The following is a 27,256-nucleotide window of genomic DNA, read 5'->3' on the forward strand; positions in this document are numbered from 1 at the left end:
AGTAAAGAACAAAAATAATTCAAAATCCTTTGACTGATTAACATTTCAATGTATGCAAACCTTTAAAAAATCCACCACTTTTGACCTTTTGACTTTAATCTTCTGAGTATTTAACACTGATCCTGGTAAACAGCAGGTCTTATCTTTCAGCTTAGTAGTTGTTCCGTCCTAGATTAATGATTTCTTTCAGCTATGCTGACAGCAAACAGCCAAAGCCAAATTTTGTTTAGTATCCAAGCATCTACTTGAAGCTCAAACATTTACTTTATCCTATCTACCCCAAAGGATCGAGCATGTTTATTTTTTAAAATCATAAGTAGGCCCCAATACTGGTGTTTCTAAGTAAATCTTCCTTAAATTATCAATGCTGTATCAAGAATCAGTATAAGAACATCTGTCAGTATACAGCAGTGAAGTTATAAAAAGCTTTGCTTCTAGCTTTTCCAAGTACTAGGATATAACGGTCAGACTTCTGCAGTAAGGTGTCCAGACAGGATGTGAACCCCATCCCTAGCTGAACAGAGTGAGGATTTATTTGGGCATGGGTTTTTCTACTAGTAAACCCCACACTATTATTTTTTCTTAAAAAGTAGTATTGATGTGGGGAAAGGGTCAGATATTCACAGCTGTCCCAAATCTCCCTGAATGCACACAAACTTTTGGAAGCCCCTAAAGGATCTGTCTGGATCCTATTACAAAAGAGGTCTCCTCTGGGATGCAAGATTTTATTTTTCAAGGAGTCAACCAGCAGCAACAAGCTTTCATAGCAAGCCTATCAAATGTATTAGGTACTTCCCACTCTAGGGCACATTATGGACATCTGGAGCTTAGTTTACTAACTCGGGAAAACTACGCATCTCAAGAGGCAGCTGTATGGGTGGCACAAACAACTGGATTTGTGCTTTTTGTCATACTCACTACATAGCTCACTATCCCACTCCTTCCATATACTTTTTAAATTTAAACTTACTAAGTTTTTAATAATTGCAAATAAGTAACAAATGAAGCAGACAAAGAGTTGGAGGGAAAGGGAGCTAGGGGCATGACTTAAACTTACCCAGGGGATGATATAAATTTGGTTACCACCTCCAGCAGTCACTACAAAGCTACATATATGCAACATCACTACTTCTCAGCTGACTTTCTACCACTAATACTGTTTTCTCTACATAGAAATTGTTGAACTAATGCATGAAAATCATAGGAATTGTGACTTCCCAACTCCGGGGAAACTTGAGTATGGAGCAGGTCACTAAAGTGTAGAATGGGGATTTTAGGATCTCAGTTGCATTTACACATAAGCCAATCCAACCTAACCGAGCTTCTTGTGCAATACTGTATGCTCTATTGGTAACTAGGTGCTACTCAATAAAACACTGATAAAAGTTAATATTGCAAAACTACTATGTCAGCAAGATATAGGAGCTGCAAGCAGAATACAGCAGTTGCTTTGTGCATCTCTTAGGTTATCTTCACCATAATATCTGGTCACTAAAGGATAAATCAGTTCCCTTCCAAAGGAGTAGTTATTTTACTCACTATTATTCGTACAATCATGTGATGTTAACCAATTTTGGAAAAGATTTACGTTAGATATGGTTCTGCTAGTATTTATATGCTGTATTATAGGACTTCCTTTCCATTTGTTATTCAGATTTACTGAGCATTTATCTGGATGTTTCAATTTCTTTTGTAAACTCCACCGTCTGAAGAACATACATACATACTGTTCTGTATTACCAAACTTAGAGCATGATTTTGGCATACCAAACAGCTCTTGTACTTGTATCTGAGGCTGATACAGCCACTGTAGATTAAGCAAAAATCACAGGAGCTTCAAGGAGGACAATCCCAATAAATAACCAGCTTCTTTGAAACTTTGTACACTAAGTTCCTCTACTCCACAAAGGATCTTTTTATAAAACTCAACAGGAAAGAAGTTTGTGGTGAGCTGCTGCAAGAATTTGGAGGAAGTTCAGTTGTCATAGGGCTGAGATGAGGGAAAATGTTGAAATGATTTTCTTTCGGAACAAGAGATTAAATTCTCTGATTGCCAAAATGCACCTTAACAGCCTTTGTAACAACCTTACCAATGTAACCTCATCAGGAGCACAGAATACCATAGAAAGGATGTTTTTAGAGTTCTTAAGTTTTTGCAGGATTTGCCCTTAGGCAACTGACTGCCACATGCATTATGGTCTAATCTGCCCCCCACCCCAATTACGTTTTTCTAGCTACAGCAGCCCAAATATCTTTTTTTTCTTATTAAAGTAGTTTCAGTACTGGGCAGACACGTTTAAACCTCTCCACAAAGCCTCCTCAGGAGGATGCAAATTGTCCCCTTTCTGATCCTTGGCTTCCTCAGCTAATCTGCATGGAACATATGAGATGTCACAAGAATAAGCCATGCTGAAAGTCTTACTTCTGAGTAAACATGTATATGATTGCATTATAGTTCTACCCTGATCACACAAGCAAGCAGACAAAAAAATTAAAAGGCACTTATTTAACTTAATGATAAATGCCAAAGCTCTACTCCTCTGTCTTCTATGAGCGTATGTTCTCATGTGTGGAGTGAGGCACCTAATACTGAATAATCCCTACAGGATTACTCAACAGTTTGCCTTTGGAAACAGTATTTCCTCCTCCATTTCCTCCTCCAAAGAAATTAAGTGTTGCCTCCCAAGGCACAAACAATTACTTCCATCTTACATACCCTCAAGGCACATTTACTCCCAGTGTCATGGATATAGATATGGTGCTGGAGTATGTAAATCATAGACGAGTTCTTCTGCAGGAGAGACTGCCTACTATACAACATATAACTACTCCCGAAGGAGCAATTTTTAAATCGTAATTACTTAAACTATATAGGTGGTATGGAAACAATTATGGAAAAGCACATAAGAATTCTACACTTTATGTAGTTAGCAAACTAGAAAACAATTTCTGTAAGAAGTGTATGAAAGAAGAACAGTGTTAGAAACTGAGATATGAAAGCTAGGAGCTAAATGGCACCTTAAACCTAGGTTATGGGCGCAACAACGGAATGTCTAGGCGTGCTTTTTTTATAACAAGAATACAAAGCTGAAAATGAATGAACTGGAGCTAAAATATTATGTTCATTTCTCACATAGTCTAGTCCAGGTGTTGGCAACCTAAGGCCCATGGGCCACAAGTGGGGTTGTTTAACTGGCCCACAAGCCACCCCCGAACTGAGCCGCCCGCTCGGCAAGTCCCCGCACGCAGCGCTAAACCAGCACAGCACGGGGCAGGAACATGCTTCCGCTGCACCAAAAATTGCACCTGTGCGTCTGCGCACACGTAGATGCCGGAAAAGACATCTGCACAGACACAGGACATCATTGGCACAGGCGCTCACGCGATCCGGCCCACGGAGGGATCTTGGCTGGAGTGTACCAGTTCAGGCGAGGTAACCTTGCTGACCCCTGGTCTAGTCCTTCTCCTGCCAACCTCCCTAATATTCTTAAGAGGGTCTCTTCTTCAGTCTTCAGAGAGTAGTTGGAAGTGGAGAGGCAGAAAAAGGTCCTCCTTTCCTCCTACTTTTAATCTGAAATCTTAGGTGTAGTACTGTGCCCAGAATTCAGAAATTGCTCAGGGTAATGAAATTGTAGCAAAATGAGCCTAGAATGAGAGTTTCAAAACTGGAGAAGGTATGTACTCTTGGTATGTACTATTACAGCAAAGCTGAATTTCTCAGCTTTTAAAGGGATTTTTTTTTATATTTCCTCCCTTCACTGCTTAGAAAGAGCCCACTGCAGAGGTTTCTCCGAATATTCTTAACTATTTTTTGTGGTGGGTGCCATTTCTCTTCCACAATACCCCCAAACAGTGCAAGATCCAAGGCACTGTGGAAAATAGGAACATAGGAAGCTGCCTTATAGAGGTAGTGGCCCTCCAGGATTTTAGGTAGAAGTTTCTCCCAACCCTATTTTGAAATGCCTGGGATTGAACCTCGGACCTTCTGCTTGCGGTGCAGATTCCCTTCATGATGCCAGTGATGCCAACATGGCAGCCAGGCTAGCCACACATTTGCCTGCACAAAATAGTTAGTTGCCATGTATTTTATTCTTTGCATGTGTAAAACTGCCTGGTCGGCAGAAATTTAGCAGGCGAGCTTTTCACATCTTTGTTCTGTGCCAACTTCACCAGTTAAGAGATTGCTCCCACTTTCACTTTCAGCTTCTGATGACTTCTGCAAGTCATTTCTTGGCAGATGCAAAGAAGACATCACACATTTAGAATGAGAGAATCTGAGACACAAAAACACACACACCTCACCAGGTGATCATGGGTCAGTCTCTCTCATCCCAAACTACTTTAACATACTGTTACAAAGCTAAAAATAAGTGGAATCCCTGATCACATACACCACAGGAAGGTAGGTTACATACAAATTCAGTACTATGATACTTCCTGTTAACAACTATACTTTCTAATGGAATCATCCCAGGTACAATAATTGATTGTGGTAAATTAAGTGCTGAGCACGTATGTGCAAGTGACCTAATCCAAGAAGCCTCATCTTATATGCAGGTTTACTCTAAAGTTCTTTTGGGTTACACGGGACTTACTCCTAAGTAAACAGGCACAAAAGATTAGTTATCTTTTTTTAAGCTGTTGAAACCACAATAGTCATATTAGAAGGGAAAGCTCTCAAGAGGGCAATGACTACATTACAGCCAACCCACTCAGCAGACCTGTTTAATTCAGTAGCAAAGTACATCGTGTACACACACCCAATGCATATGGTAACTCCAGACTATGTTGATGGGGAAGAGGGTAGGAAGGCATTTACTTTGCTAAAGTTACTGATGAGGAAAACTCATCTCTGGGCTACCCCCTTCAGTGGTCCACTGCTGGGGGAAAAAAAAGCTAAGAGTCATGCACCACTTCAAACACTGTGCACTTTCCAAGCCACAATGGATACACAGTCATTTTGGCTGGGACACAGAATACAGCGCTAGTTATCTTGGCTGGGACTATGCTGTTTCCCATTCATTGTGACTCAGGGTTCCCCACCCCCTCTTGTTTTCTTTGGTTTTAATGAACAGGCTTTGAGATGGCCTTTTTTTTCTGCATTGGGGCTCAGGTAGAGCCATTCAGAGAGGGAGGCGCATCAATCAACTCGGGAGGAAGAAAACCAAGCAGCTTGGCGAGGTGGTTTTTATTATTTATACAGTACACCACCACTTCTTCCATGGAGCTCAATGCGGTGTGCACGGTTCCTCTCCTTCCAACAACCCTGTGAGGTAGGACTCGCTGTAAAAACCGTGTTTATGGAAGACAATTCTACTCTGCTAGGAGTGATCCCCAAAGAAGCAGTTAAACGCAAGGCCACCCAGCGAGGTTCGTGGCTCATTCGAACTCTGGTCCCCCAGGCCATATTACAACACACTGCTGGCGTTTCTCAAACTTAGGTTCTCGGCTCTTGTCGGACTACAACTCCCATCATCCCTAGGGCTAGCAGGACCAGTGGTCAGGGACGATGGGAGCTGTAGTCCTACAAGAACCCAAGTTTTGAGAAAACATGACGCCGCGCACGGAAATAAGCGAAGGAGGAGGTGGGTATTCGGGGAGGCGAGGCTCACCTCCCTTGCAGGGGGTGCGGTGCTGGCTGTGCTGCGCCCGGTAGCCCTCGACCACCTCCCACTCGCCGTTTTCCCGCTTGATGGGGAAGGAGACGCTGAGCACGTGGTTGCAGGGCTTGATGATGCGCAGGATGCCGCGGACGCGGTGCCGCTTCTCCTCGGGGCTCTCGCGGGTGCGCAGCCCTTCCACCAGCTTGTCCTCCACGATGCCGGCGCCCCGGTCGAAGAAGCCCTCCACCATCTTGAAGAAGTTGGGGTCGTCCTCCGACGCCGACACCGCTTGGCTGTATTGGCGGCGCCCGCCGTCGTCCCGACTCGTCGTCGTCGCCCTCCTCCTCCCCGGACCGCTCCCCGCCAGCAGGGCAGCCGCGCACGGCTCCGCGCCGGACAGAGCCGGCGAGCCCGCGGCGCGGACGGGCGCCAGGAGCTCCCCGAGGCAGCGGTACATGGTAGCGGCGGCGAAAAGGGTCTCGGGGGGCGGCCGGCGGTTTACCTCAGCGGCGGCAAAAGGGCAAGGGAGACGCTGGGCTGGCGCTCGCCGCTCTGAGAGGGGGGAAAACTGAAGGGCGTCGACGCGGCAGGGCGGGGAAAAAGGGGTGGGAGGAGCAAAGGGAGGAGGAGGAGGGAAGCTGCTGCCCTATGGCTCGACAACAAGCGCAAGCGGGCCCCCGCCGCTGCCTTTAAATGGGCCCCTCCGCGGGAGGCAAACAGGGGGCGGGCCCAAAGGGTGGGGAAGGGAAGGGGTCGTGGTAATACCTCCTGCCATTGCGCAGGCGCACCCATTCCATTAACCGCCACCTCCTTCGGCGGCTGTGGGAGGAGCCCGTGTTCTCGGGCGGCGCTTTTTTTTTTTTTTTGGAAGCGCGCCTGCGCGGTGCGGCGGCGGAGGGAAAGCGGGTCTGAGGTAAGAGAGAGCTTTTTGATTGGGTGAGGGATTCCGGTTTGTCCCGCCTCCTTTTTAGCAAAGCGCGCGCAGCGGAGGTTGTATTTTAACCGTTGGGGTGTATGTTCGGGGGTGGTAAGTCGGCTGTCTCCGGGCGAAGCCGGTGGGCGCGGGAGGGTAGCTGCCGTGAGGCTCCCCGCTTTAGTAAATAAAGGAAGGCCTCGCTGGCCTCTCGGTCCTTCTGACAGGCACCGAGGGCCGCCTTGCATTCCTCTCCTCCCGGGCTTAGGCCTTCCCCCGTATTGCGCTGCTCGGCGGTGGCTTCCCTCAGGCTCTCCTGGAAATGTCTTGCCTCACACTTCGCACACCGCATCCATGAGTGACCAGCGCTGCTTTCTTGATTTTTATCGGGGGGAAGGAAGTAGGGGGAAACTCGCCAGGAAGTTTGCTTTGTTTATTGCGGGCCCAGTCGCAGGGCGAGGCAGTGGCAAAATGTAAGATGTGATTAATCAACTCAAACAGACCATGATCTGGATTAGGAATAACCACAGTTTAATTGATTACGGGTGCAGGTGGATTTTTGGCTCAGGCATTGGGTGCATGTTCCAGCCCCGCCCCCCGACAAATAATAATAATTAATTTTAAAAAAGTAAAGGGACTCCGTTCCCCAGAGTTCCTGCTCAAAAGAACCACTGCAAGTGACCCTTTTCTTTTTGATCCAGAGTACTTCTTACTCAATTTTGCTGAAACTTATTAACTTAAAACATCAAGCATTTAAAACTTCCCTATACTGTACAAGACTGCCTTCAGATGTCTTCTAAAAGTCAGAGTACTTTATTTTTTTGACATCCTACGAGAGGGCATATCACAGTGTACGCTCGACTATAATAATAATAATAATAATAAATAATTTATTACTTATACCCCACCCATTTCCCCAGCCACTCTGGGCGGCTTCCAACAGAAGATTAAAAATACATTAAAATATCAGAACAGGGCTGTCTTCAGATGACTACTGAGAAGGCCTGGAACAATCCTGGAAAAATTCTTCCCTTGGGAAAATAGACTAGAATCGCTGTTTTCCTGTGGTGCAAATGACCAAAATTGGTGACAGTGCACCTTTAAGACTGTGTGTTCTCTTGGAGCTGCTTCTAGTCTAAGAAATGGTTATTTTTCCTCCTCCATACCTTGGCAGATGGCTTATGGTGTGATGTTTGCTTATGGTGCACACAAAGAGAGTAGCAGATTATTTTTACAAGTAAACAGCTGATTGGCATGCTTACTTAGAACCAATAGGTCTTTTGATGGATAATAAATTAATACATTATTTATATGTTGCCTTTCTACATTGAGTTTGCCCAAAGCAGCTTACAAGAAAAATCCACTTAGTATTAAATACAAAACACAGAGGTTGAGGTCAGTGGAGAAAGCAGTTTACGGAATAAATTCAAAGAAAATGAAATCAATAATTCAGCAAGCAAAAAGAAAATATACAATAAAGTTCCAGCTGCTGGTGTTGCTTTTTGTCTGTCAAGGAGCCTTAGCAGCCTAGCTTAAATACAGTATAGAAAGATTGTCTCACTAGGTTAGATAACTTACAGCTGGCTTTCTTGTTTCTCTTCCAGAGAAGACAAACAGCAGAAAAAAAGAGAGATGCAGGGGAGGGCAATGACAGTAAGTAATTTTTGCCAGCCTCCTGGACATTCCAACTGCTGACTTAGCTAGAGTTTGCTTGCCAAGGCTTGAAAGGAAGGGATCTAGCCGTGAAACAGCAAGCTGGAATCCTGTCTCATGTGTGGTTCAAATATAGGAAGAGCTTCAGTTTTCAGACTGGGGCACCTACTAGTGGACAGGATGAAGCCTACCAGCCTGCTGTTAGACTGAAACAATAACAGCACAAGGAATGTTCCAAGGGAAATAAGTACCTCTTCAATCAGGTAATTTGCTTTCCACCAGCGAACTCCAGAAGTAGTGCCCTATTCAGAGATGTCAACAAGAAAGCTGCCAGGAGTGTTTCATCCATTCATAGCACATTTCCTGGGAAAAGCAGGAATGTGTGACTGCTTTTGTTCAGTGGGTAACTGGAATTAACCACATTTCTTGAGTTTGCCATATAATTTAATATTATTGTTTCCTGTGTGAGACACCATATCAGTTCTGCAAAATGTAGCCCACATTGGAGATAAGAATGATGCCTTATTTACATCAATTCTATGAATGACAGGCTGTACTGTGCACACAGCCCTGTGTGTGTAAGGTTATCTCCCACTTGGACTACTGTGACATGCTATACATGGGGCTATCTTTGAAGGTGACTCTGAAACTATAACTAATCCAGAATGCAGCATCTAAACTGATGACTAGAGCAGCCGCCAGGACCATATAACCCTGGTTCTGAAAGACCTACATTTTACGCACGTGTCCCAGAGTTTGAGAAATAATAACTTGGCCATAACCAGAGAATTGACCCATGGAATTTAAATTTAGTTCTCCAAATCTAACTCCATCAGCACTGCACTAGTTTTTCTTACTATATTTATAATAAAGTTCTGTCAATTGGGTAATGTGTAAACATTAGACCATTATAAAATGCTTTAGCCCTGACTTTTACAGGCCTATATTTTAGCTCATAATATCAATCTCAACATGTTGTACCTGGCAGTTTGAAACACTGCCCTTGCATTAAACTTGTGTTGCTTATATGATCTGTTGGCCAGCATAAACTGGTTTCATGCACTCTGTACTCCCTTACTGCTTCTTGCTTGCTATGGCCTTTTACATAAATATTTTTCCTTAAAGTTCTTTATCAGGTGCCTGGATATTGCAACATCAACTAAGGTTACAGGGCTGGGAATACATATGAAGTGGAAAGAACAGTGCACATTTAAATTAGTTTATGATTGTAGGGAGATTGTTCTAACCAATTTTATGAAAAACAAATAACCTTTTTAGCAATGGGAAATACTTTTGAAGCAATATTAGCAACACGTTGGCTGTAGCATCCTTAGACTATTGCCTTGTATTTCAAAAAGTAAGTATAGTTGTCTCTTGGTACGTAGAAAGAGGAGTGGGATGATGTGTTCAGGGTGATTTAATGGCTGGAGTTTTTATAGTTTGTTGTTTGCTGTTCTCCATTTTGTTATGTAGGTTACATTATGTTGGCAGTTCCCACTGACAAATATTAGGGTGCAGTTTTATGTGTCAGTAACTTATGTGACAAAAGGTACATCTTAACTTTCCTTTTATAACCACATTTACATTTCACCAATTCATGTAAAATATTCAGGCACTATACAACTATAGAAGCACAATGACGCATGAATGGCCATATTTTTGTGCAATGCATAATAATCTCCTTTGAAATAATGTTACTTGCTATAGGTTGATGCAAACCATAATGTGGCTGAGCCAGTTATATAAGCAAGTACCGTATTTTTCGCCCCATAGGACGCACTTTTTCCCCTCCAAAAATGAAGGGGAAATGTGTGTGCGTCCTATGGGGCGAATGCAGGCTTTCGCTGAAGCCGGGAGAGCGAGAGGCATCGGTGCGCACCGACCCCTCTCGCTCTCCAGGCTTCAGGAAGCTATCCGCAAGCCTTGCAAGCCCTGTGGGAGTTCCCACAGGCTCACAAGGCTTGCGGGCAGCAGCCTGCCGCCCGAAGCACGGGGAACCCTCCGGAGGACTCCCCGTGCTTCGGGGGCGTGTCCGCAAGCCTTGCGCGCCCGACGGGAGGTCCCGCCGAGCGCGCGAGGCTTGGGGCGGCAGCCTCCCGCCCGAAGCACGGGGAGCCCTCCGGAGGACTCCCCGTGCTTCGGGGGCGTGTCCGCAAGCCTTGCGTGCCCGACGGGAGGTCCCGCCGAGCGCGCGAGGCTTGGGGCGGCAGCCTCCCGCCCGAAGCACGGGGAGCCCTCCGGAGGACTCCCCGTGCTTCAGGGGCGTGTCCGCAAGCCTTGCGCGCCCGACGGGAGGTCCCGCCGAGCGCGCGAGGCTTGGGGCGGCAGCCTCCCGCCCGAAGCACGGGGAGCCCTCCGGAGGACTCCCCGTGCTTCGGGGGCGTGTCCGCAAGCCTTGCGCGCCCGACGGGAGGTCCCGCCGAGCGCGCGAGGCTTGGGGCGGCAGCCTCCCGCCCGAAGCACGGGGAGCCCTCCGGAGGACTCCCCGTGCTTCGGGGGCGTGTCCGCAAGCCTTGCGCGCCCGACGGGAGGTCCCGCCGAGCGCGCGAGGCTTGGGGCGGCAGCCTCCCGCCCAAAGCACGGGGAGCCCTCCAGAGGGCTCCCCTTGCTTCTGGCGGGTGTCCGCAAGGCTTGGGGCGGCAGCCGCAGCTGAGGGGGGGAAATAATTTTTTTTTATTCATTTCCCCCCCAAAAAAACGAGGTGCGTCCTATGGGCCGGTGCGCCCTATAGGACGAAAAATACGGTAGCTGCTTTGCCCTTTTAGTATTTGTCTTCAAGAGTGTTTTGGACTGAGTTGTTGGAGTACACACATTTTTCTTTTTGTGTTATGCTAACTGGAGTTTTTGGCATTACAACTTTCTGGTTATGTGTGGATTTAAGCGTGTTGCATACATTTTCCAGATGAAAGGGAGCTTCATATTGCCTAGTTCTGACAAAGTCTTCTCTCACTCTATGGTTTTATTTCTTGACCATATTTTTCTTGACCGTTATATATTCTCCACTGTAAGAGCGATTTTCCATAGTTCAGTGGGGAGTTCTTAAAGGCATGTGGATTCTGCAGAGGAAGCATCTTCAAATGAAGTCTGTGTTTATGAGAGAAGCCAATTTGACTGAAGCATGAGTAAACCACATCTTCCACCATGAGTCATCTTGCAAATCCCAAGCAAGAAAAACTTTGTAAAATGTATCTTTTCACTTAAAGGAACACAGGGGGTTTAAAGGCAAGAGCTGCTATAACAACAAAACTGAATAACTAAACTGCTTCTTTTTCTACCATCTCAATCTGTTTCAGACATAATGGGACATGGTTTGCAAAGGGACATTGCCCCCTGCCCCCCATGGTTTGTTTTAAGCATAGTTTGTGAACCCACCACAAGCCATGATTAGAAGGGCGATCATAGTTAACTTTAACTATGTGCTGATGTCACTGCAACAGGACTCCCTAGTTCAAGGACATGGTATGCAGGCAGGCAACAGCCCTCAGATGGCAGCAATCCTTAATGAAAACCAGGGATCTGTTTCTGCTTTTCTTAACACAATCTGCACTGACTAGATTTTAGTTCTGGCCTTTGGAACATATCTAAAAAAACGTAATTGAAGTATATATTTTTGGAGTGTGTACAGAGTCATTTGGTATCTTCAAGCAAATATTAAAAGGCACTATTACTTGTGATGCTTGCTGAATTCCAGTTAAAACTACTGACTATTCTCTGCAAAAAAAAAAAAAAAAATGGGAGTTGATAATTTTGGAGCACAATTTACCAGCACAATATTGCACTTGATAACTGCAGCTGAGACAGGGTTTTTCTATTAACCAAGATAAAGAAGCAAGTTGTTTACTTGCTTATTGGTACAGCTGGTTGTTGTGTGAGTAGCTGCTAAGCTCCATAAGCCCCTAGAATTCATTTTCTTTCTTCTGTAATGCTGCCTGTGTAGAAGATCCATCTGCTTAGTTCTCTTATTACTAGGTTTGCTGATGGTGTGTGGGTTATTTATTTATTTATATTTTTTATTTATAGTATTTATAGCCCACTCTTAGTTGTGTTTTCAATCCCACTGTGGGGAACAAAGTAATAAAAATAAATGGTGAAAAACAATATAGAAAAATTACAAAATATTATAAACAGGACCAATAAACAATGCTATCATAAGTTAAACAAGCAAAACTACAGCAACAAAAATTAACATTTTAAGTTTAACCAAATATGTACGTAAAAACAAGCAAAACATTTAAACTAATTAAACAACCAACGGTATTAGCAATAGTTCCCAACCCATACAGTGGTACCTCGGGTTACAGACACTACAGGTTACAGACGCTTCAGGTTACAGACTCCGCTAACCCAGAAAAAGTACCTCAGGTTAAGAAATTTGCTTCAGGATGAGAACAGAAATCGTGCTCCGGTGGCACGGCAGCAGCAGGAGGCCCCATTAGCTAAAGTGGTGCTTCAGGTTAAGAACAGTTTCAGGTTAAGAATGGACCTCCAGAACGAATTAAGTTCTTAACCCGAGGTACCACTCTATTTTACTCACGGCAACACACTCTCTTCCTCTTTGTCTCTCATACAACGAGGGCCCCACTATGTGCCAACAGATTCTCTCTCTCTGGCTTTTGAGTAACTTAACATATTTCATCCCCAGCTGAGGAAACTCGCAGGCCTCAAGGTCAGCAGGGCTGCCAGGTACTGACATGCACATAGGTATGCTGGTTCCCTCACCCTACACTGAATATTCAATCTGCAAGCCTTAAGTATGCATTTGTCCCATTCCCCCTGCCCACCCAACGAAGAATTTAAAGCGTTATGATAGCTGACTCTTTTTTAAAATGTAGTTCTGGTCTTTTACATCTTGGAAAATAACATTGCTAATTTTCACAGTTGTGTCATAGATGAGGGGTCACCCAAAGCATGAAATACTTGAATGGTAAAAAATGTCTCTGAGAAGGGCTACATAATGTATTATTTTTTCCTTAAAGTTAAACAGCTCTAGAAATCAACATTGCTCTTGCTGATTCCAAATGTCTTATAGATAAGTGGCATTTGAGCTAGAAACAGCCTGAAGTCAGTAGTGGTGGACTGGTTTCTTTCCTATTTAAAATGAACAATTAGCAGAACTGTTTATATAAACAGAGAACATTTTGTTGAAACTGCTAACATTCACATGCCGATAACAAGCAAGTAGATAACCAAGTTCTTTATTTTTTGTTTACAGTGAAAATGGCTTTTTGAAAAAGATTTAACAGTATGATCCTGTGAATTGATCTGAGTTAAGCTGCAGTGACTACTGAATTGTATTCAACTTTCTGTGAGGTGAGTTGGGGCAGGGGGGAGATGCTTCAAGACTGTCACAAGATTGTGGGTAGGATTAAATCACATGCTGGCAAATTCAGGTTTCACCATTAAAGCTGATTTGGAGGACTTGTGCGGCAAAACTACTTCCAAGAATATCAGCGGTGAAAGATTTATACGATCTGAAGAGAAACCAGAGTATCTCGATCACACGCAGTCTGTAGTCCGCTGGCAGTAGGAGTACAATATGGGCATGTCTTTAAGTTAACATCTTACATTAAAAACCTGACAGTACCAAACTATCGAAGGCTTTTCACCAAAGCCAGACTAAGTGTCTTTCCTTCTGCAGTGTTGGATGGCAGGTTGAGAGCTGTTCCCTACCAGGACAGACTTTGCTCGTGTGCTCAAGACATCGATTCCATAAAACATATTTTGTTGCACTGTGCAAAATATGAGCAAGCCAGGGCTGAACTGATACTACCCTTGTTGGTACCTTTCCCGGGAAAATCAGAGGCTCGCTGTGTCAGGTTCCTATTGGAAGACCAGACAAATGCTAGAACATTAGCAGTGGCAAAGTTTTTATTGGTGGTTGCAAGAACCAATGATCCCTATATTCTGAACAAAATGCTTGTTTAACATGGAGGTAGGCTGTATGAATTGTGTATTGCTTTGTAACAATTTGTTGGGTCTCTGGACCGTAATAAAGATTGTTGTTGTTGTTGAATATCAGTGGCGATAAGGAAGGTGACAGGAAAATGTACAGGAAAGTGTAGAATAGTGCTTGCTTGGCACAGCATTGTCTAACCTGGCAAACATCAAAATGAACCCTCAATAAACAGGTTGTCTGGAAGCAATCAAAACCTTGGCTAGAAGTAGATATAGAGATTGAAATATAAATGGGAATGCCTGCTTCACACCTTTTGGTGAGGTCTTACTCCTTATGTCATCAGTATTAGAAGTCAAGCTGATGACTGGCTGTGAACCTCAGAACCTCTTCTGACACTTCAGTTGTGAATCTGGCTCACAAGACTCAGTTGGTTCAATTGGAATCGTTTTAGGAAAACTAACATCAGGGCGTTTGGGGGGAAGGGTTAGAAAATATTTTCAAAACAGTATAAAAAAATATTAATTTTATGGTAATTTTGGTTATTGATTTACTTTTGAGTTCTTCTATGAAGTTGTAACTTACTTTGGGTCCATCCTGTGAGGAAAATCGGGCTATAATGAAGTAAATAAATATGCTGTCCCTACACACAGACAATTTCACCTTTAAGCATGTTCAATATGTGTGCAACTCCTCATATGCACATCGCGTTGAACCCAGAAGTGTCCCCAAAACATCACAAAAACGGGTGGGGGCAGAATGGGGTGTTTGCAGGCTTTTTCAATGGTGTTTCAAATATATGTGATTTCACTTAAATGTATGGTGTCCTGGAAAGTAACCCCTATGTAAATTGGGAGTTGCCTGTATTCACTTTAAAGTGAGCCATTCTGTTCAATGAAGCTTATTGTCCATTAAAATTGTAGAAAATTAGCTACATATCAAGCTAACTTTAAAAATATTGTTCAGAACTATTAATGCAGTCAATTCCAACTTTATTCCTTGTATTCCATAGATTTGCCTCACATTTAAATGTGAGTGAGTACTTTAAGCTACGATTCTAGGGGAAGCTCAAATACATTCTGCATGGATTTTTTCATAAGTAAGTTGTTACAGAAAGAATGAAACAAAACACCTCTTCATTTTAAGAAGATCTCAGAGGTCAATAGCTAGTGAGACCTTCCACCCACATTTGGAATTCAGCAAAAAGAAAAGCTAAGCAAGTAAATGTAGATTACAGTGTTACAAAATCTGTCAAGAAAGTACAGTGGTACCTCGGGATACAGAGGCTTCAGGTTACAGACGCTTCAGGTTACAGACTCTGCTAACCCAGAAATAGTACCTCGGGTTAAGAACTTTGCTTCAGGATGAGAACATAAATTGCATGGTGGTGACGCGGCGGCAGTGGGAGTCCCCATTAGCCAAAGTGGTACCTCAGGTTGAGAACAGTTTCAGGTTAAGAACGGACCTTCAGAACGAATTAAGTTCTTAACCCGAGATACCACTGTTCTTGCCTCAGGGAACATTTAGCCCCATTCTGTATTCTTGGGGTCCACTCTGTTCTCTAGATAGTGGTGTTGGAGCCAGTGTATTTTGCTCTACAAACAATTTATTTGTACGTAGCTGGCCCCATAATAAAACTGGTGCCACTAAGCAGTAAATGCTTCCCAAGGGAGGAGCCTGTGCACATAAGCTTAGCAGCACATACAGATATGGACGTTTATGTGTTCACACATGCTGCATGCTGGATGTAACATCTCTTAAAATTGGAAAATATTTTTTTGTTAGAGCAAAATATTTCATGACCCCAAGTACAGCAATCGGCTTGACATTCAAAATGCTGTAATCTTTATCCATTGTTTGTTCCCAAAACACATCTGGGCACAACTCTGTCCCAAATCTATCTTGAGTAGAATGCACTTCCATTGCGTAAGTTGACTGTGCATTACACTTTAACCAAGAACACTTGACATTGTATAACTGTAAACATTTCTGATTGTACCAAAGATGTCTATTCACATTTTAGATCGAGTGTTCCACATCACTGAATTCTTGGAAATGCAAAACTGTTTCTTCCTGACCAGTTTCCTGTGAGTCACTAATATATACCTTTGCTGGAAACTAAAGCAAAGGGGTAATTATAAATTTGGGTTGTGAAGTCTTATTTCAGGCGAGGAGAGAGAAGGATAGGTTATGGTGTGTTTGTGATGCCCATGACAGATTGTCCAGTTTGCAAATGTGCCGATGGGTCCAAAAATGTCAGTGGCTGAAAAGGCTGGTATCCCCTGATATGAGAACACCTGCAATAATTTTCAGCCATGAACTGGAATGCCCAAGGTTTTCAGTTTCTGCCTTTATATTGGACAGCTCAGGTTGTCCATATCTTTGCTACTACTTGCAAGGCACCTAATCACACCCATGATTGATGCCTAGGAATAAAAGTGTATATATATGGCATAACTATATGGTGGGAACAGAATTGCAGCTGACCCTTGAAGCGCAGGATTGGATGACCTTGTGGTACAAGACAAACATCATTCTATGTTGGCAAATGTGAGGGAGGTATTAGCATGTTAATGGTACCTGACACCAAATTGGATGGCTCATATGTCATTGAGCTCCTTCCTCACGTGCTGGAGGGACTGCCAGGAGATTGGCACTTACTGGCACATGTGGTGGGACAGTTGTTTCGCTGGGAGTAGAAATAGGTTAGGAGAAATCAATTCATTTTGGAGACTGAATCACGTGTCCTCTTTCCACCCCACTTGCTTTCTCCCCCGGAATGCAAATTTAAATAAGGCCTTGAATAGTTTTCAGCTTGAAATCCCAAGTGTTTCTCTTGTCCTCAAATTGTGATTTTAAATGTGTGGGTTGTGCACATACTACATTTTCATTCTAGCTGTTCTTCTGTGTACAACAGTAAGCGTTATATAAGTAACCCCTAACAGCCAGTTAGGCCTCCCTAAGTTTAGGTGTGCCTAACTCTGCATAGAATTAGGCTTTTAATTGTTTTGCTAAGAAGTAACTATAACATTGATCTCTAATTTGGTCGTTGAAGTGACGAAAGATAATTTGCTAGACAAAATAGAACCCCCCACAGATTATCATGTGTGTGCGAGAGAGAGAAAGAGACATTATAGCAGTGCTTTGTGTCAAAATACTTTCTATCTTGTTATGTTGCTTGTGCAAGCCCTTTTTTTCTTTCATGGCTACTAATTGTGTAGTTACAACAATCAGTTGCAGCTCGTAGCAAAGCTCAAACTTGCTGATGTGGTTAGTCACATTTTAAGAGATCATTGACCCATCAGTAAGACTCTGACCACCTCAGAGATAAAAAGCTAATGTTCTATTGGCCACTTATAGTGGAACAGATTAAGAAATGGTGTAATAATTAACAAAGGTAATGGAAATGGGCCTTTTAGTTCTAACCAGTATATGTCAGTTGCAGGTTTTATCTCTCTTTTTTACTTTAGTACAGCATCTAAATGTAATACAAAAAACTGATTGCCGTATGTCACTATAGAAATGCAGGGCAATTGACATTTATTAACAGCCTTACTGTAGCATTCTCTTCTTCCATAATTTTAAAATTGCTATCCCATATTCTTCTGTGTATTAGATATTAAAAGCAAATGAAAGGTGAAATGTGTTTAAGGCTTTACAAGCATTTGAGCAAATAATTTTAGGATTGCTCCATAAATAATTCCTGTCTTAAAAATGCATTTTTCAGATAAAGTAACTTGCATTGTTATTGGCTTGGCTATATATTGGGGTTTATACCAAAAGGCAGCTTAAGTTCTGCTTGTTGCAGGTGATTAGATGGATATCGGACGATTTCAGCTGAGGGTGTGGGCAAGGTGCTTGACTGGGTCAGTGCCATGATGTGCCTGCTTGACACTTGTCCTTTCTGATTTTATAACAAGGGTCAATGAATGCCTCATAGGCCTCCATGAGATGAAACACAAAGCATTGCTTAGCATTATGGGAATGAGCCTCTGTGAGCATCAAGCTCATACGCACCTCCCTCCTCTTTCTTCCTCCTGCATGGTCACATGTTCAAGCATTGTTTCCTGTTTTAAATTAACTATGGTTTGTTCTTATGTCTTGTGGTTTAATGTTACTTCTAAACTCAACTGTTCTTGCTAATCTGAACGAGTGAGTACTTGCAGGTCTGATTAAAAACCAACTATTGTTCCTTCTAATCTAGGCAATTATAGTGCAGTGTCAAATTCATCATCTTTGGGCAAGATGCTCAGGTGGATCAACAGTCTCTTGGATGAATCCAGTTATTTGGATTCAGGTATACAGTGGTACCTTGGTTCTTGAACGGCTTAATTGTTGAATAAATTGGCTCCCGAATGCCGCAAACCCAGAAGTAAGTGTTCTGGTTTGCAAATGTTTTTTAGAAGCCAAATGTCCAACGCGGCTTCCGCTTGAGTGCAAGAAACTCCACAGCCAATCGGAAGCCGCACCTTGGTTTTTTAATGATTTTGGGAGTTGAACGGACTCTCAGAGCAGATTAAGTTTGAGAACCAAGGTACCACTGTACACACTTAGTTCTGCTGTGCTCACCTAGTTTAAAAGCATAGCATTAGATGCAAGATTGTATCCCCAGATTGTAAACATTTAATTCCAAAGCAACAGTTTTTCTTTTTATTATTGTATAGATTTAGCTACAGTCTTTGTGTAGAAGATGCAAAGCTATAAATAATGTAAAGTTCCCCTCTGATTATACAAAATCTCATTGAAAGTAGACATGGCTTGGGAGTGGGTGAATTTTTTGTAGCCTGCTTCTACATAGCAAGGATTGCATGAACCTCAGCCCAGGTAGTTAATGTGAGAGAGAGCCCCACAATCTTGGCATTGATATTCAGAGATTGCAGTCTGAATGAACATCTGTCAGCAGTGATTTGGAGTGCTCCCACTGAAGAAGTTTGTTCCCATCGGTGGTATCAACCTCTAGGAATGCTGAGTGAATCCAGCGTTCTTCTTTCTCCCCCTTTCCTGTTCCTTCATTGAAAGGGTTTGGTTTTTAAAATTTAAATCAGAGATTAAATTAAACCAGTGTGTTTTAATGAAATCTGAGATTATGATGATTTTGTCAGGTCAAGCATGGAGTGCTTTTTTTACTTAGGTGATCTATTTCTGAATTGACCTTTGCAGGAACTTAATTTAGTGGGAAACATTCCCTGCTGTTTACAGAAAGTAGCTTAGTATATCTCTCTCGGTGTGTAGTACAGCTCCTCCTGTTTTTGTTAGTATGCTTTAGGTAGTGCCTCAATATAATGATAACCCTACTATTTGGGGGGAATGAATTTCTTCCAGAATCAAGCACAATACAGCTTCTCCAGAGTTGTTAATGCTCTAGAGGCTCTATCTCAAATTGTTTGTGGTATTTTGTTTTCTACTTTCAGGAAGTTCTTTAAGTTAGGAGGAATGAGCAAAGAATTGAAGTGCTATATATACTAATAGTATTCTCAAGTGCTGAGTTATGATGGCTGTGTAATCTAAATGGTGCCACTGAGAAAGAAGAAGGTATCAACATGTTTAGAGGAACCCCTAGGTTTGTAAAAGTTATAGGGGAAAGCTTTAGGAACACCCCCCCTCTGCCACCCCGCAGCCATAGGAGGCTACATGTATGTTGTCTGGGAGGCCAAAAACAAGAGGAGATCATAGAATCATAGAATTGTAAAGTTGGATGAGGAATTGAATGGAGAATCCCAAAAGGAGACATTGTTGGATGACTAGAACCCTGAATAGTAGTACTAAACACTGCAACATTTTGTTGCAGTTCCCACTTGTATATTTTACTTTCTCTTTATGGGTAAGACAAAGCAGAGGTTGGATGGCTATCTGTCATGTATGATGTAGTTGCAATTCATGCAGGCATTTGGATAGATGAGCCTTGGGATCCCTTCCAACTACAATTCATTGTATATTTAAACTCTTGTACTGATAGTACTTCTATATGGCTATTGGTTTTAAATGTTTAAATGATTGATTTGATTTTTTTTTACAATGTGTACACTGCCCTATGGGAAGAAGGGCTGGATAAAATTATAACAGAAGTTAGTTAAATGTAATACCAATGAACAAATGGGGCAAGTGGTCTCAAACCTATGCTCTGTGGGGTTGACCTAAACAAATTATTTACTCTTGTCATTCCTCTGTCACTTTTGAACTCTACAACTCAGAGGTAGCAAACTCCATCCTGTTGATAGTAGGCCAGTGCCTAAAGTTTCATCATGCCTTTTGTCAAACACTGCATAACCTTTAATCTCTGCTTTGGCACTGCTGTTTCCAGCAGTATTGCATCTTTCTCAGAGTTTGTGGTTCATGATGACCTTGGCTGATCTTTTTCTTTTACCAGACCCATTTTAATCCTACAGCTGTTATTTGAAAACCTTAGCCTTGGATTAGGCAACACTAAACAGTGTTCTCAATTTCTCTTTGTTTACCTTCTGTCTACTTCATCCTTGCCATTATTTTCTCTTTATAAATTACCTATAAATACTGGGTTATTCTTTTTGTTTCAGCTGGATGTCATCAACCCATGTTCTTCACTGTGCTGTTGAACTTGGAACTGTTTTAAAGTGTAATGTGGACAGTTGCTCATCCACAAGTTCCATGAAGCCACAATAAATAATGTGTGCCTAAAGCACCCATACCCAATTGATCCTGCCCACTGCATCTCAGAGTCCCCTTTCACTTTTGGTGTGTCCCTTTGTTCTGATTCTTCCTAAACTGAACTGCTTTGGTAATTAGAGTGAGCTCCTGATTTTTGTCCTGCCTACCTAGCAGTTCGAAAGCACCCTTAAGTGCAAGTAGATAAATAGGTACCGCTTTATAGCGGGAAGGTAAACGGCGTTTCCGTGTGCTGCGCTGGTGCTGGCTCGCCAGAGCAGCTTCGTCACGCTGGCCACGTGACCCGGAAGTGTCTCCGGACAGCGCTGGCCCCTGGCCTCTTAAGTGAGATGGGCGCACAACCCTAGAGTCTGGCAAGACTGGCCCGTACGGGCAGGGGTACCTTTACCTGATTTTGGGGCTTTGATGCTGGGATATAAATTGGTATTGTTATGAATGCTATTATTATTATAAAGGCTATTATTGGAATGTAATTGAAATCTAATAAAAAAATTATTTCATAAAAAAAGGAATCTCAGTTTTAGATTCCACTTGAAATAAAACACTTGTCTATACTAGGGCAGAGAGTAAATAAATATGTTAGGGTAGGTTTAATATTGCTCCAGAACTGGATTGATTATAAAGTAAGTGTGTGTGTGTGTGTGTGTGTGTGTGTACGCCTCATATAGTCATGCTACAATGTAGAGTCTACTCATAGTTTTCTAAGGATTTGGTGACCTCTGATTGGCAACTAAGAATATGGGTTAAATGAGAGGGAAATGTTTCTTATTGTAACCTGCTCTGGGTTCCTCTTTAAGAAGGAAAATAGAATATAAATAATTGTTTTATGTGTTAAGTAATAAATGCTTAATAATTTTATTGAGCGTTGTGCTTGTTTTTTAAAAATATTTTACAGGAGATCAAAAATCTGGAATACGTATCAGAGATCTTGGGCTCCTGATTTCAAGTGGACGCATTCATGATTGTGCGTGTTTTGCCATCACTTCAGAAAAAGTGCCAGATGTGAGCAGAAGCTGGTGTCCAAAGTGCCAAGTAGCAGTGAAGATCCAGATTTGAATAATATGAAAATCATAATATTTCAGCATAGAAACATGACTGGAAAAACTTCATTGGTGATGTTGTCATCTCCTTGTCTTCATGCCTTTTAATAAACCTGGATATTTAACTAAAAGTTAACAAAAGCAGCTCAGCTTTAGAGACAATAGTACCGTATCCCTTAAGAAATCTGATGCAGTTGAAGCATGTTTCCCAGGTTCACTGTGACTCTTCGCTGAGGACCAAAAAGTAATAAAGAACATCCCATAAAAGTCACATGTAAGAAATGGCTGTTGGACATCATAGTGTTCTGGGCTCTTTAAAACACAAACTGTACCATTATTATTAAGTCTTTCAGTTGTATGATACATCTCAGTTTGTAATGTTTTATTAGGGATACTAAACAACCTTCCCAAATCATTAGGATGGAATTTTTTATTTGGGTTATTTATATGAAATATTAATATTGCTACCCTTTAATGAATTATTTGAAAAATGAAGATTATAAGTCACATTTTAAGCACCGTGTGTTAAATGAACTATTATATTTATTAAAATTTTCTTCATAATCAAAAAACTGAAAGAACAGCATGTCTGCAGCACCTCAAATTCATATTTTCTTTGGTGCACCTAGCCTCCCAGCCTCATTAAAGACTTCTAAAGAAGAGAGGTTTTCAGCCTCTACTGCTGAAAAATGGCAGAAACTCTACTTTTCGTTTCCTAAGGACACTTTTAAACTTTGTACTAGAAAATGTATATGTCTTGAACATGTAGATCATCGGACACCGAATGGTACAGAATTGACTGCTCAGTCCAAAGATGACTTTCCCCCAGATGGTGGAAAAGAATATGGGTTGGCTGATGTTATTTTGACAGACTGTAGAGCTGGTGCTGGAAGAGTAAAATTACTCAGCAATGAAGCTAAGCACCTTGCATATCAGCAGCTTCTCACAGATATAAAAACAGGTGAACCAAGCAAGCAATCTGAAGATGCTGAAGAAGGTACCAGTAAGATGCATAACCTTCCTATTCCTCCCTTGGCTTCTAGTACCGAAAAGTTTAGCAGAGGTCTGGAGTCTATAGGACAGGATGATAAACCACCAGATGTTCAGTGTGCTCATTACCAGCTCTTGAATCAATACTTGGAAGGATGTTTCCCACAAGTAATGAAAGAATCAAAGACTGGAAAGCCACTAAATGTGTGTTCAAATCTTCCAGTTTCAACAGACACTGAATTCCTTAGTGTTCTGACTTCAAGCCAAGTTGCTCTGCTTTCAGGAGGGCATGCTGTAGGACAAAATGAAACACAAAGCAAATCTACAAAGGTGAGTGGAACAGAATTGGATGGACTTTGTAGGGAAGATGAAGCATCCACAGGACTGCATATTCAGTTAAATGAAAATGGTGGTTTGTGTGCAAATATCACTGATACAGATAGCTCTCTTGAACTGTTTGACTTTGATAGTACCGTGAAAAGCAACTCGTATTTGAGAGAAAATAGCTTTCAAGAAAATGCTGATATGCCTACAGACCATTTGTGTTCATCTGATGATAAACCTAAGAAAGAGGAGCATTATATTGAACCATGGAAGAAAGGAATATTGTGTTCTCAAGTCAGCCAGTCTGCTAAAAGATCTCAAACATCTGAAGATATTTCACCGGCAACTTACATTACACTTGGAGACCAACAGCAATCAAAGAAAGCCAAATTGATTTGTTCTCCAGTTTGTGCAGTTCCACAAATAGAGCAACTGAGAATTTCAGGGTTTAAGAAAGTTTTGAAACAGCCATCCCTGCTTAAAGACTGTTTATGCAAAGGTCAGAAGTACACCGTCTTAGTCACAGTTCTACATCCTTGCCATATTAAAGAAATACAAACAAAGCCAGGATCTAAACTGTCCTCAAGAGTCCCCCTAGCCACAGTCGTAGTTTTTGATCAGTCTGAAGTACAACGAAAGATTGCATTGTGGAGAGCAGCAGCATTTTGGTCACTTACAATGTTTCCTGGCGATATCGTACTATTCACAGGTGAGGGTTAAAATGGTGCTTATCAGTTCATTTATGACATTTTCCGTAGGAAGTATTTTAGATAGTGAACTGGTTGATGGTATATACCTTTCTGCTGAGTCTCGGGTACAATGTTAAGTGTCTCCTGAAACAAATTTCCTATTGTAAGCACATTTATAAAAATTACACTACAGCTATAAGATGTGGTAGAGGAGTTGCTCTCCAGCCCCACCCTACAATTAATGTTTCCTAGCTGTTAGGAACATCCAAGAAACCTCTATCAAACAATATCATGACAATGCATAATCTATTTCCCTCCGCTCCCCGCATTTGTTTTTAATACTGCCTCAATTCAAGGCAGCAACTGAATTGGAGCACAATTAAATAAGGGATTTTTCTTTTCTCAACATGCATCTGCTCAGTTTGATCAGAAACAACCTTTGCACTCACTTCTCCTTCCCTTGCATGTGGCATCACTGTCAGTTTGCAGCTTAACGATAAGCATGATTTGCTGTTGCACTGGAATTGAAAAACGTTTAGTGTTTGCCCTCCAAAGAAAGGGTTTGAAGTGAGTTTCTGATTTTTGTTGGGAGGTCAAGTGCTGATCAGTGTTTGCCACAATGATGGAGGAGAAAGAAAACAGTTGGTGGCTCAATTCATAAAAACATGGATTGGAGGCTTGGCAAAACTCTTACGCTATCTCCGAAGACTCAACTTTGAAAAATCATTATTTTTCCCCATCAGAACTGTATTTACTGTCACCCTAACAGAAACTGGCAGTGGTGAAGGGTTCTCCATAATGTGTTTTGAAGCCAAAAATTGGATTCAAAGCTGGACTTTTAATATTACCATATCTTTGCCCAGTTCAGACAGACTAAATATATAAAAAGTCATGCAAAGCTTGAACAACTTGGTGGTGGCTTTCAGTTTTTGAACAGGGGCTAGTCCAGTTTGTAGATTTGAAGTGGGATATGTCTGTGTCATCGTTGTCCATCCCCGCCCCCCGGTAACCTGGACTGAGGTTTCTTCTCTTCATTGCAGATGTGATTATAAATGAGAATCGCTGGAATGGGGAAATATTGCTGCAGTCAACGTTCACTAGTCGGTTATTGAATCTTGGAAGCTGCTCGACTATTAATCCGAACAAATGTGAGCTTTAATACTTTGCATACAGTGAACTCTTGTCCCAATTCATGATTTCCTTAATAATTTAAATCTAGTATTTCCCAAACTTTCTTGAAATGGTTGCATAATATCTGTCAGATGGCAGTGGTGGTTGCTCGTGAGTAACTAGGCAGGACTCAGACCTGTCTTTTACAGGTTTTATTTTAGTACAAACTATTTACAGTACAGAGCCACAAGTTCATGTCTACCTCAATCGCTAGCAGAATCCGGGAGTGCTTGTTTCCTGGACCTCCCCCAACATAAAAGTCTCATTACGCCCAGCCATTTCCTTCCTTCTTTGCACTTTAGACTTCTGCGCAGGGTGGGTGACGGAAGGGGCATGCTTCCTTCCTGGCCGGCTTGGCCAGGAGCGGTACTGAGGCTCCCACCAGCATCCTCTGGTCCTTTCACCTCTTCCCCACTGGAGGTGGGGCTTTCCTCATCACCGGAAGAGGAACTGCTTCGCAAGATTTTCGGAGGCTCCCTGTAACACAACTGCCCCTCTGTTTCCCGCCCCTCTTCTGATGGCAGTTCCCTGACAATATCACTTCTTTTACTAAAGTTCATACCCTTCAGACAAATTTAATCCAAATATTGAATGCACGAGGAGCACTAGAATGTGTGTGGCATACCTATGGCTCAATCAAACATTTTTCTACATGAAATGTGCATGTTATATGCATGTCCACTTACTTTCTTCCCTATCCTGCTGTCCCCAATAATACTTCTGTATCCCAATATCTACCTGAATTTCAATCTATATTCAGACATTGGGTTCAGGGAAGGCATGGGTGCAGGTGATGTGATTGAGCATCAATTTCTGTCTGCTGCTGAGTAGAGCTGAGGATGCTCTCATAGAAAGAAATTGAACAGGGCCAATGTGATTTTAAAAAAATCCTGAATAAACACACCGTACTCATCAGATAAATGATGCCTTTTTTAAACACATTCACACATCATGGTAAACCACATGGCAGATGTGCAGAAGGCTCTTTCATTCCTTCCCTCTAGCCAACAGTAGCAGCAAACCATGATCCCTGGAGAATCATGATTTTTTCCACAGCAAACAAGCCATGGTGTTATCAAGGTTTGTGTTTGGTTTACTAATCAAGGTTTGTTTGGATGAAACAAGCTATGGTATAAGCTTGGATACAACAACATGGATTGTTGCTCCCACTGGTTAGTGGAGAGGAACAAAACTATGTTTTAGTTCCCTGATGTACAAATTGTGCCCTTATGAGTGCCTTCTGAGTGGTATTAAACTAAGTTTTACTCAGTAGAGCCGCTGAAATTCACGAACATGACTAAGGTCCATTAATTTCAATGGGCTTACCCTGAGTAAAACTTGGTTAACTATCACTTCTGAGATTGTATTTGCATTTAATATATATCTTTTAAATTTATTTCTAACTGCTTAGAAGCTTATTTTGGCATTAAGTAGTACATAATTTTTAAATTATTATTTCTGAATTAAGAACATTGCTAGTTATGCTTGCAAGTGATATTTTGGTCTGGGATTACCAAAGGTGAAACATACAGCCCCCCTGCCCAAAAATTAGAGATATTTTAAAAATTTTATATATCTTCTTTTCTAGTCTCGCATATAGTGGATGTTAATATTCTCCAGGATTTGCTGGCATATGTGTCTTCCAAGCAAGCCTATCTTCAAGCTCTCCCCCAAAGGCAGACCCAGACTTTGAACAATATACAACATATTCAACTAGATCAGCTCAAACCAGATAGATTGGTGCACACAATAGTGAAAATTATCAACATCACTGTGCTATCAGGTGAGTTGACTTTTTAATCCTATATTTCACTGGGGCTGTATTTTAAGATTGAAAAGAATAAGGTGGACATGGTAGTTCCCTAGCTACAGATTTTAAAAACCTAAGAGTCGACTTGAAAAGATACCTCCCTCCGATTTACCTGTCTGAGAGAAAACAGCCACTAAGCATGTTAATACAAATATTTGAAAGGAAGCTTTTATGTCCAGGATGCAGAGTACTATATGGCTTATTCCATGTGCCCAAAGACTTGTTTTTAAAAAACATCCCTTCATGTTCTTTCAAAACCAAGGGGACTTTGAAAGTACATAGCTTGTGATCTGGCATGGAAATCTGCTGTTCAAAGGGGGAAGGTCAAAACCAAAAGTAGTTCATTGTATTGTAGTCTAAAACAGCATATAAATACAATATATTTGATGGGGCCAGGTCACTCAATGTTTGGGAAAAGATTTTCAGGAAATGTTGATCAACCATTAACTTGTACCATTTCCTAATTGTGGTTCATAATAGTTTCTGAAAATATGATTGTTTAATATGGTGTAGTTAACCAGCTTTCACC

General features: G+C 41.9%; 2 protein-coding genes across 14 annotated transcripts in view; one reads left to right on the forward strand and one right to left on the reverse strand.

Moving 5' to 3' along the window:
* The window catches only part of GLUD1 (glutamate dehydrogenase 1), a gene marked incomplete at its 5' end in the record, with an annotated part of 34,246 nt that extends 28,186 nt beyond the window's left edge, over positions 1-6,060 (reverse strand). Inside the window, one exon of the mRNA XM_083440078.1 lies at positions 5,613-6,060. Coding sequence (XP_083296204.1) covers positions 5,613-6,060 — 448 coding nt within the window. The remainder of the gene's footprint in view (positions 1-5,612) is intronic.
* SHLD2 (shieldin complex subunit 2) overlaps positions 5,731-27,256 on the forward strand; it is a 31,031-nt gene continuing 9,505 nt past the window's right edge. The window contains exons 1-8 of one of the 13 annotated variants that reach the window (XM_083439966.1): positions 6,637-6,989; positions 8,121-8,432; positions 9,643-9,718; positions 13,382-13,479; positions 21,600-21,785; positions 21,998-23,767; positions 24,788-24,895; positions 26,506-26,700. In XM_083439966.1, the coding sequence (XP_083296092.1) occupies positions 22,330-23,767; positions 24,788-24,895; positions 26,506-26,700 (1,741 nt within the window). In that variant the 5' untranslated portion in view covers positions 6,637-6,989; positions 8,121-8,432; positions 9,643-9,718; ... (1 more) ...; positions 21,600-21,785; positions 21,998-22,329. Of the gene's footprint in view, positions 6,055-6,375; positions 6,990-8,120; positions 8,573-9,642; positions 9,719-13,381; positions 13,480-21,599; positions 23,768-24,787; positions 24,896-26,505; positions 26,701-27,256 lie in introns of those variants that run through there. The other 12 variants (XM_083439970.1, XM_083439973.1, XM_083439969.1 and 9 more) reach the window with 12 other exon arrangements.

Source organism: Podarcis tiliguerta, assembly GCF_965153285.1.
Source record: "Podarcis tiliguerta genome assembly, chromosome: 5".
Taxonomy (NCBI): Eukaryota; Metazoa; Chordata; class Lepidosauria; order Squamata; family Lacertidae; genus Podarcis; species Podarcis tiliguerta.